An 11,362-nucleotide genomic window follows, 5' to 3' on the forward strand; every position below is an offset into this window, starting at 1 on the left:
TCAGTGCCATTTGGAAGTTAGGAGTTTGCATATGCCTCTGCGGATCTGTTTGGTTTTTACACTGTAAATGATGGGGTTTAGCACAGGCGGCACAAGAAGGTAGATATTGGCCATGAGGACATGAATCAGAGGAGACACATGTTTCCCAAATCTGGACACCATGGATACGCCAATCATGGGGATGTAATAAATCAGGACAGCACAGATATGAGAGACGCAGGTGTTCAGGGCCTTGAGGCGCTCTTCCTTGGATGCAATACTCAGCACGGTCTTAATGATCATGACATAAGAGAGGACAATAGACACTGAGTCTAGCCCAAATGTAGACAGCACGACAAATAAGCCGTATATGCTGTTCACCTGGACATCTGCACATGGCAGCTGGATTAAGTTGGGGTGCAGGCAGAAGGCGTGAGCCAGCACATGGGATCTGCAGAACGGCAGCCTCCTCAGAAGTATTGGCAAGGGGATCAAGAGGACAACACTCCTCACCGTGAGCCCCAGACCAATGAGGCCTATCCGTGGGGTGGTCAGGACAGATGCATATTGCAGGGGATTGTAGATGGCCACGAAGCGGTCAAAGGCCATGGCCCACAGCACTCCTGAGTCCATGATGGAGAAGCAGTGAATGAAGAACATCTGAGCGAGGCAGGCGTCCAAGCCGATCTCCCGTGAATCAAAGAGCAGCACGCTCAGCACCGTGGGGAGCGTCGACAGAGACACACCAAGCTCTGCCACAGCCAGCATGGACAGGAAGAAGTACATGGGCTTGTGCAGGCTGTGGTCTGCCTTGATGACCAAGAGGACCGTGCTATTTCCTACGATGGAAATAACGTACATGGAGCAGAAAGGGATAGCAATCCACATGTTGCCGCCTGCCATTCCTGGGATTCCTGTTAGAAGGAACGTAGAAGGTCTAAGGAAGCTGGTGTTGCTCATTTTCCTAATGCAACACCTCTGTCCTAGCAAAGTTCAAATCTCAGATCCAACACATCCTACAAAAGAAGTCACAGAGGTCATCCAAGAGTAATCATGCAAAAAGCAGAGCCTTTTTCATTCCTCTCACTGCAATGAGAGGATGCGGACTTCTGAGTTTGCTAGGCAACAGTGGAAGGACATTTGACCTTTGTGAGCTGTTCTTAGCAGGGAGTAATGCAACTCCCAAGCAACAGAAAGCTTACAGAGATGGATGGATACAGCACCGAAGCGAAGGTTGAGTTATGGACATCCTTTCCTTGTCCTTCTGCAGAAGGACAAGGGAAGGAGCACGGTGCAGATCTCTAGACCTGTGCATTTAGACAGCCATACAACTCCCTCACCCTGAGGGCTGAATGTGGCTTCCAGTGCCTGAGGAAGGCGATCCCTACATCACTGTTGTGTGCATGTCTCACAACACCTGTTCTCTGCCAGCTATAAATGATCGCCTCATTTTCTCCCTCTCTCTTTTTTTCTGATTACTTGCACATCTACTTTCTTTCTTTCTGTGAAAGAATTTGCAGACCTGATGGTTTTTTCCCTTCCCTACAAATAGTCTTGCCACCAAAGACTTGATATAACTGCCTTTCAGCCAAGTGCTGTGTGCACCTTCCAGAGCTGGGCGCAGCTGGGAACCAGATATTGCTGCAGCATTTTGCAGGATCCAGCCAACAAGCCTTCTTCAGCATGCTGCTAAGCCACAGCACTCGGAACATCTGCTAGCCTGAGACCAAAACTTTTAGGACTTGTGCACAAGTCTCATATGCACAAGTGCTAGTGCTATTTTCTGCTAAAAAAACATGCAACGACCAAATTAGCCTGTCAGAGAGAGGAGAGCTCTGGCCATTAACAAGCCTGTAGTGCTGTGGTGTGCAGGAAGCACCTTCCTATGCTGAGAAAACAAGATTTCAGTGCCACTTACCCACCTCACCAAGCCGTTACACCCGGTTTCCAAACACAGGCAAGGACCGCTCTTCATATTCACCTCACCTGGCTGTAGGCACCTGCCCTCCGTGTAGATACTTGCATGTCAGCCGGTTGTCTGCGCTCCCACCACTCGCTGGAGGGAAACAGGCACTGCCAGAATGCAACTCATCTCCCCCAAAAGGAAGATGCCTACCACAGTCACATGAATGGTGCTTCCTGCCCTCAGCTGACAATGAAGGGATCTGAGGGCAACGAGCTCTTCAGCATGTGTGCGTTCTCTAGTTAAAACTAATTAACACCAATACTACAGTAACGCTAGCAAAGTTATCGGAAATTATCTAAGAGCGGGCATGTGAAAAGCAGCCCAACAGAAGCAGATAACTTTTGCCTTAAATATGCAGCAATACCCTACTAGTGTGATGAGCCTGAGCAGCTTGCCTCCAGGCTGCCAGAGAATGTGTATTTATATCGCTGCTCCACAAAATCTCTCTGGACTCACAGACTCACTGGGGACTTCTGCTTCTTTTTCTGGCGGCTCCACTGTCGAAAAGGAGATGAGGTAAATGTACTGTTAACAGTGAATTGCAGGGTCAAGTCAGAGGCGACCCTGGAAGTGCATGAGGTTAGCGCCGGGGGCTGAACAGGTTTATAAGGCAAGGGTGAAAATAAAGCAGGACTGTAATGTGGTGTTGGCTTCTGGCTTCCACAAGGAGACGCCAGGCACAGAAAACCTCTCGTGGGAGCCCCTCTGCAGGGCTGAGAAGGAGAGCTGTGAACCTAGCAAAGTGATGGTGGCAAGACCTGCCTCTCTTGGCGGCTGTGGCCTCAGATACCATTGCTGGGAGGTCACGCTCCTGCAAGGAGAGGGTTGCCCACCTAAGCAATCCGATTTGGCCTTTCTCAGCAGTGGGACCATCTGGTGCCTTGGCGTTTCAAAGCACCGTGCCAAAGCCATACCCCCTTTCAAAAGTGTCTTTGTGTCCCCCGTTTGGCTTCAGGTCAGCTCACCTTCCCCACCACCTTCTCCAGAGAGCTCACTAGCAGCATTAGCACTGACAGGAGGGCACTTCTGTCGTCCCCTCCCGCCCCCATCCCAGAGCCCACACCATCCATCCTGAGCACGGATCCACGTTTCACAGCCAGCTTTATTTACTTGCGGAGAAGGGAATCCTGGAGTAGGGATTACCCCCCTACACTCAGCACTTCTTAAGACCCATCTGGCTACTGCATCCAGTTGTGGGCCCCCAGTACACGCAAGGCACTGAGAAACTGCGCTGAGTTCAGCTGAGGGCCCTCAAAACGGCTGAGGCTTGGAGCAATGCCCCATGAGGAGAGGCTAAGGAATGGGACTTGTTCAGCTTGCAGAAAAAAAGGCTTTGGCAGCCTCAGAGCCCCTGCCCACCAGGAGGCTTTCAAGAGCCAACTGCATAAAACCCTGAGCAACCTCGTCTGACGCCAGAGGTGCCCCTGCTTGGAGCAGGACATTGGGCTAGAGACCTCCTCAGGTCCTTGCAGCCTGAACTACTCTGGGATTCTGTGAAAAGCACCTGCTGATGGAGACAGAAGTGTTCATGAGCACCTGGGCCTCCTCATGATCAGCCTTCTTAAAAGCACCTGCCATTGCTCTAGGCACCTGGCAAGGGTCTTGATCTGTGAGGCCTTGTGCACTAGTGAGTCACCTTCTCTTGCTCCCCTGTGTACTGAAGGCCAGCGTGTCCAAATTAGAGACAGCGCTCCTCCGGCACCTCTCACCGGAGGAACTCCTCGGGCTGTTGCAATGTAGGCCAGAGGGAAGAGCAAACACATCCCTGTGCATGGCAAAGCAGCCACCTCAAGGATGAAGACCACAGCTTATGATAGCCAGCACTAAGGAGAGTGCTTAAACTGACAGGAAAAATAAGATTTGCTTGCTTCTTTCTCTTTAAGAAGAAACAGATCTATTGCAAAAAAAGATAGAGAATATAAACCTTTTCAGTGGAATGGGGAAAAGAAAAACTTGTGAAAAAGAAGATGAGATGGTGTGAGGGTACAGGAGACAAGAGCCGAGCACAGGCCACTGAGCAGTTCCCATTTGGTATATGCGGATTGAATTCAGGAGCCTCCTCTGTCTTGCAAAGAGTCAGCCAGGCTGCTGCAAAGGGAAATCCCGCCTCCGCAGCATCTCCAAAATGTTCAAAGCTTGCAGATGACACTAGGTCAGCCGGTGGACTAAGAACAAGTCTCCTGTACCTTGGTAAGACAGTTTGAAGTCTAACTGCAAAAACAATAAAGTCTTGGCTCCACTTAGAAGGTGTGCTTCTTTCTCCCCGTCACAAGCTTTGGAGTGTACCACAGCCCAAACTCACAGAAACACCATGCAACTTGGCATCGTTTCAGTCTGGGAAGTTATTGCGACCAGATCTATGACTTGGCTCCAAAGTCCCACAGAAGCGCATTTGAAAGCATGGAGTGTGAGCACTGCTGCCTGAAGAAAATCTAGCTGCGTGGTGGTAGGTGTATGCAATCCACTTGTTTGCTTTGCTTTAACCAAAAAGAGGCTACAAAATAGGGATTCTTGCAGGGAATAACAGCAGCACCGACAAAACTTCTGGGTGGCTGCTGCTACTTCTCCCGGCTGCCAAGAGAGACCAGGAAGCCCTGTGAAAGCTTCTCTGACCCCGTGCCCCGTCCTGGCCGCCTCCAAAGGAGGCTTTGCCTTGTTTTGCTCACAGCAGCAAAAGCTCAGCAGGCAACCTGTAAAGCACTGACAACCTTTGGGTTCTCACTCTGACTTGGAATACATAAGTACGTTTTGTTCTTTTTCTGTGATTTCCCTTAGGTATTCATGTGCCCATTCAGGCATCGGCAAATGCCAATGTTTCTTGCTTGCTTTCAACAGCGACAGGTTTTGGGAGGGGAAAAAAGAAGGCAGGAGTTTTCTTGGCCCCTCTCAGCCCTGCCTGGGATGGCGGATGCTCACATCCTTGCAGCCCCTGTGAGGAAGGATCGGGCCTCTGATGCGCAGCCCTGGCCACAGCAACTACCACTGCCACCAACAGTTTTCTTTTGCTTTAAATACATAGCACTGCTTTGCCTCCCTGCTTTCTAAGCTCATGCCAGAGCAACCCTGTTCAAATCAATGGACATGAAAGCAGAGGGAGGTATGGGGAGCAGGCAGGATATGGCGGGGTGGGTGAGAGCCACCCCAGCTCTCTGCTTGAGGGTGATGTGAGTGACGCAGACACCTGCTTTCAGGTGTTGTAGGTGGGAGCTGCTTCTCCCCTTGCTTTAGCACAGGCAGGACGCTGCAGCTGCAGCTGGAGCTGTGCAGTGCAGTGGCTGAGCTGGGCCCATTCACACCAGCTCGTGATCTCGCCTGTCCCCTTGTTGCACAGGATTCTGCTGCACCCACTACAACCAGAAGGTATCCTGAGCCCAGGGTTACTGCGGTGACATTGCACAGGCTCTACTTGCATCGGCTGCAGTGGGGTCTGCATTGATCCGTTGGGGGGTTTCTTAAGGCAGTGCCGATGAACCTTCTCAGCAGCCACGAGCCGGTTCCACAGCCCAGGCTGGGCTCGATGTGGTCTTGGTGCGTGGGAGCACTGGGCCAAAGGGAGACGTGACGGTGCAGCTCCAGCAGCACAAATCACAGCTGGTGGACACACCTTGTTCCTGCTGAAAATGTCACCTGGCTGCAATGAGAGGACTTTGGCTGTACCCCTGGGTTCCGAGACACTTGGCAGCCCTCTTATCAGTCTTAGCAAGTCTGGCTGCTTTTCTAAAACTCTTGGACAAGCAGCTCTTGCACAGATGTAGATCAATGCTCTAATGCATGCAGAGATGGTTGAGCACATCGAGGAAGCATCAGATTTTTGGGGGCATGTGCTTCAGGATATGTGCAGACACACGCACAGCCTGATCTTTCCTAGGTGGAAAGATCACCATGCTCATTCGGGAGGTGAGGAGCTCTGGGCCCAGCTGACTCCGGGTCATTGCACAGACGAGAGCCCCTTCTCCAGGGACCTCCATTGCTATGTCCTATTTGTCTACAAAAAAGGGACATTGCTTTGTGAGCCTCAGGTAGTCACATCTCCCACATTACTGACCGGGAATGGGATAAATATAGAGAAGGCTGTAGCTGCTGCACTGCTCCTTTCTTCAACCAAGAGAACGGTGGGAGCCCAGAAACACGATATACCTTACCTGCAGCACGAGGAGAGTTTAAAGATTCAGGATCCTCAACAGGCAAATGGATGACAGGGTGGAGCAGGCAGCCTCTGAACTGCTGTTCACCAGCTCTTTTACCATGTGCAAAAGCTCTTGGGCATTCTGTGTGTTACATCAGTGCCATTTGGAAGTTAGGAGTTTGCATATGCCTCTGCGGATCTGTTTGGTTTTTACACTGTAAATGATGGGGTTTAGCACAGGCGGCACAAGAAGGTAGATATTGGCCATGAGGACATGAGTCAGAGGAGACGCATGTTTCCCAAATCTGTGCACCATGGATACGCCAATCATGGGGATGTAATAAATCAGGACAGCACAGATATGAGAGACACAGGTGTTCAGGGCCTTGAGGCGCTCTTCCTTGGATGCAATACTCAGCACGGTCTTAATGATCATGACATAAGAGAGGACAATAGACACTGAGTCTAGCCCAAATGTAGACAGCACGACAAATAGGCCGTACGTGTTGTTCACCTTGATATCTGCACATGGCAGCTGGATTAAGTTGGGGTGCAGGCAGAAGGCGTGAGCCAGCACATGGGATCTGCAGAACGGCAGCCTCCTCAGAAGTATTGGCAAGGGGATCAAGAGGACAACACTCCTCACCGTGAGCCCCAGACCAATGAGGCCTATCCGTGGGGTGGTCAGGACAGATGCATATTGCAGGGGATTGTAGATGGCCACGAAGCGGTCAAAGGCCATGGCCCACAGCACTCCTGAGTCCATGATGGAGAAGCAGTGAATGAAGAACATCTGAGCGAGGCAGGCATCCAAGCCGATCTCCCGTGAATCAAAGAGCAGCACGCTCAGCACCGTGGGGAGCGTCGACAGAGACACACCAAGCTCTGCCACAGCCAGCATGGACAGGAAGAAGTACATGGGCTTGTGCAGGCTGTGGTCTGCCTTGATGACCAAGAGGACCGTGCTATTTCCTACGATGGAAATAACGTACATGGAGCAGAAAGGGATAGCAATCCACATGTTGCCGCCTGCCATTCCTGGGATTCCTGTTAGAAGGAACGTAGAAGGTCTAAGGAAGCTGGTGTTGCTCATTTTCCTAATGCAACACCTCTGTCCTAGCAAAGTTCAAATCTCAGATCCAACACATCCTACAAAAGAAGTCACAGAGGTCATCCAAGAGTAATCATGCAAAAAGCAGAGCCTTTTTCATTCCTCTCACTGCAATGAGAGGATGCGGACTTCTGAGTTTGCTAGGCAACAGTGGAAGGACATTTGACCTTTGTGAGCTGTTCTTAGCAGGGAGTAATGCAACTCCCAAGCAACAGAAAGCTTACAGAGATGGATGGATACAGCACCGAAGCGAAGGTTGAGTTATGGACATCCTTTCCTTGTCCTTCTGCAGAAGGACAAGGGAAGGAGCACGGTGCAGATCTCTAGACCTGTGCATTTAGACAGCCATACAACTCCCTCACCCTGAGGGCTGAATGTGGCTTCCAGTGCCTGAGGAAGGCGATCCCTACATCACTGTTGTGTGCGTGTCTCACAACACCTGTTCTCTGCCAGCTATAAATGATCGCCTCATTTTCTCCCTCTCTCTTTTTTTCTGATTACTTGCACATCTACTTTCTTTCTTTCTGTGAAAGAATTTGCAGACCTGATGGTTTTTTCCCTTCCCTACAAATAGTCTTGCCACCAAAGACTTGATATAACTGCCTTTCAGCCAAGTGCTGTGTGCACCTTCCAGAGCTGGGCGCAGCTGGGAACCAGATACTGCTGCAGCATTTTGCAGGATCCAGCCAACAAGCCTTCTTCAGCATGCTGCTAAGCCACAGCACTCGGAACATCTGCTAGCCTGAGACCAAAACTTTTAGGACTTGTGCACAAGTCTCATATGCACAAGTGCTAGTGCTATTTTCTGCTAAAAAAACATGCAACGACCAAATTAGCCTGTCAGAGAGAGGAGAGCTCTGGCCACTAACAAGCCTGTAGTGCTGTGGTGTGCAGGAAGCACCTTCCTATGCTGAGAAAACAAGATTTCAGTGCCACTTACCCACCTCACCAAGCCGTTACACCCGGTTTCCAAACACAGGCAAGGACCGCTCTTCATATTCACCTCACCTGGCTGTAGGCACCTGCCCTCCGTGTAGATACTTGCATGTCAGCCGGTTGTCTGCGCTCCCACCACTCGCTGGAGGGAAACAGGCACTGCCAGAATGCAACTCATCTCCCCCAAAAGGAAGATGCCTACCACAGTCACATGAATGGTGCTTCCTGCCCTCAGCTGACAATGAAGGGATCTGAGGGCAACGAGCTCTTCAGCATGTGTGCGTTCTCTAGTTAAAACTAATTAACACCAATACTACAGTAACGCTAGCAAAGTTATCGGAAATTATCTAAGAGCGGGCATGTGAAAAGCAGCCCAACAGAAGCAGATAACTTTTGCCTTAAATATGCAGCAATACCCTGCTAGTGTGATGAGCCTGAGCAGCTTGCCTCCAGGCTGCCAGAGAATGTGTATTTATATCGCTGCTCCACAAAATCTCTCTGGACTCACAGACTCACTGGGGACTTCTGCTTCTTTTTCTGGCGGCTCCACTGTCGAAAAGGAGATGAGGTAAATGTACTGTTAACAGTGAATTGCAGGGTCAAGTCAGAGGTGACCCTGGAAGTGCATGAGGTTAGCGCCGGGGGCTGAAGAGGTTTATAAGGCAAGGGTGAAAATAAAGCAGGACTGTAATGTGGTGTTGGCTTCTGGCTTCCACAAGGAGACGCCAGGCACAGAAAACCTCTCGTGGGAGCCCCTCTGCAGGGCTGAGAAGGAGAGCTGTGAACCTAGCAAAGTGATGGTGGCAAGACCTGCCTCTCTTGGCAGCTGTGGCCTCAGATACCATTGCTGGGAGGTCACGCTCCTGCAAGGAGAGGGTTGCCCACCTAAGCAATCCGATTTGGCCTTTCTCAGCAGTGGGACCATCTGGTGCCTTGGCGTTTCAAAGCACCGTGCCAAAGCCATACCCCCTTTCAAAAGTGTCTTTGTGTCCCCCGTTTGGCTTCAGGTCAGCTCACCTTCCCCACCACCTTCTCCAGAGAGCTCACTAGCAGCATTAGCACTGACAGGAGGGCACTTCTGTCGTCCCCTCCCGCCCCCATCCCAGAGCCCACACCATCCATCCTGAGCACGGATCCACGTTTCGCAGCCAGCTTTATTTACTTGCGGAGAAGGGAATCCTGGAGTAGGGATTACCCCCCTACACTCAGCACTTCTTAAGACCCATCTGGCTACTGCATCCAGTTGTGGGCCCCCAGTACACGCAAGGCACTGAGAAACTGCGCTGAGTTCAGCTGAGGGCCCTCAAAACGGCTGAGGCTTGGAGCAATGCCCCATGAGGAGAGGCTAAGGAATGGGACTTGTTCAGCTTGCAGAAAAAAAGGCTTTGGCAGTCTCAGAGCCCCTGCCCACCAGGAGGCTTTCAAGAGCCAACTGCATAAAACCCTGAGCAACCGCGTCTGACGCCAGAGGTGCCCCTGCTTGGAGCAGGACATTGGGCTAGAGACCTCCTCAGGTCCTTGCAGCCTGAACTACTCTGGGATTCTGTGATAAGCACCTGCTGATGGAGACAGAAGTGTTCATGAGCACCTGGGCCTCCTCATGATCAGCCTTCTTAAAAGCACCTGCCATTGCTCTAGGCACCTGGCAAGGGTCTTGATCTGTGAGGCCTTGTGCACTAGTGAGTCACCTTCTCTTGCTCCCCTGTGTACTGAAGGCCAGCGTGTCCAAATCAGAGACAGCGCTCCTCCGGCACCTCTCACCGGAGGAACTCCTCGGGCTGTTGCAATGCAGGCCAGAGGGAAGAGCAAACACATCCCTGCGCATGGCAAAGCAGCCACCTCAAGGATGAAGACCACAGCTTATGACAGCCAGCACTAAGGAGAGTGCTTAAACTGACAGGAAAAATAAGATTTGCTTGTTTCTTTCTCTTTAAGAAGAAACAGGTCTATTGTAAAAGAAGAGGGAATATATACCTTTTCAATGGATTGAGGGGAAAAAAAAGGAAACATAATGAACACTTTAAATCTGTTTTTTTAATTTTAAAATCCTATTATACAACATTCCTTCCCAGGATCTTTAACCTTCTTCCAAAACATAAAGTGGTGGCATTGAAAAAAGTTAGATACAGGGGTTTTGCCTTCCCCCCCCCCCTTTTTTCATTCTGCAGAAATACATTGTGGAAAAGTTACTGCTTAAAGTATACGCCTGTGGATTTATCAAAACAAATGCACTTTGCTTTCAGACCTTCTCTGTCAGACCTATGGCTTTTTGGTTTCCATTGTATTACAAGGGTTTTGTATCTGTGTCCTACTGGTAAAAGAGTCATGGGAATAAAGAGAGAAAGGGTTGTGAGGAATTCTGATTTCATGTGGGATACCCAGGAAGTTTAAAAAAAAAACTTGAAAGAGAAAGATCTTGAAATTGATCCATAACTCTTTAGGAAATCCACACATATCTGAAATGAAGGATATGAAGGTTATCACTTACATTTACCACTTGTTTATTTTCTGCTAGAGCGACTGACATTTTCTTGAATGTAATTAACTGAAATTATTTCACTTTTGTTGCCAATAACTCTGCGTCTGAAGTTTGTCCCAAGTGTCTGCTATAAAGAGGCTGAGGTGTCTTGACTGAGCACCTAGCAGGCCAGAGCAAGACCAGAGAAGTGGAAAACTCCTTTTTCTGAAGTGAATTTTTACACCTGTAATATCACTTGCTGTAATTATTTAAATCAAAGATTGTTGCTGCAGCCAAAGTTTCTGACAAAAACCTTTATTATATTAAGATATTTTTTGAAAGCGAATGTGCCACAGGCACAAACAGAGAGAATTAACTAAATCATTAGGTAGAGCACAACCTAAAAAGAAAAAACAACTGCAGCATTCACTCAGCTTTTCCATTGCTATGGGAGAGATGGGAACTAAGAAGTGCAATGGGGAGAGTCTAGATATTTTTATTAGTTTGCTGAGCCACTCTTCCCTCCCACAATGCTGCCTGCCTGGTCAGGGTTGGATTTGGGTTGTCCTACTAGATCCACTCCAAGTTCAGTGGGGGCAAACACCTTTAGAAGGAGTTTACAATTGTTCAGTTGTTATTTATTTTTTGCCTTGTGGTGGCACCTAGGAGTCCCCTGGCCGTGTGCTGGGTGCTGTACAAACAGATGATGGTCCCTGCTCCAGAGACTCTGAGTGAAAAACACGATGAGATGGTGTGAGGGTACAGGAGACAACATCCGAGCACAGG

The 11,362-nt window shown here is 49.7% G+C and overlaps 2 protein-coding genes across 2 annotated transcripts; both read right to left on the bottom strand.

Annotated features, from left to right (window-relative positions):
* LOC136991082 (olfactory receptor 51I2-like) lies at positions 1 to 939 on the bottom strand. The gene has a single exon (XM_067289570.1). The coding sequence runs from the start codon at positions 937 to 939 to the stop codon at positions 1 to 3; it is 939 nt and encodes a 312-aa protein (XP_067145671.1).
* A 5,286-nt stretch (positions 940 to 6,225) lies between these two features.
* On the bottom strand, positions 6,226 to 7,164 carry LOC136991083 (olfactory receptor 51I2-like). Its single transcript, XM_067289571.1, has one exon. The coding sequence runs from the start codon at positions 7,162 to 7,164 to the stop codon at positions 6,226 to 6,228; it is 939 nt and encodes a 312-aa protein (XP_067145672.1).
* Positions 7,165 to 11,362: the final 4,198 nt, after the last annotated feature.

The sequence above is a fragment of the Apteryx mantelli genome, chromosome 1 (assembly GCF_036417845.1).
Source record: "Apteryx mantelli isolate bAptMan1 chromosome 1, bAptMan1.hap1, whole genome shotgun sequence".
In the NCBI taxonomy this organism is placed as follows: Eukaryota; Metazoa; Chordata; class Aves; order Apterygiformes; family Apterygidae; genus Apteryx; species Apteryx mantelli.

Coding starts and splice junctions, on each gene's coding strand:
- LOC136991082 (XM_067289570.1), bottom strand. CDS start 939: ATGAGCAACACCAGCTTCCTTAGACCTTCTACGTTCCTTCTAACAGGA.
- LOC136991083 (XM_067289571.1), bottom strand. CDS start 7,164: ATGAGCAACACCAGCTTCCTTAGACCTTCTACGTTCCTTCTAACAGGA.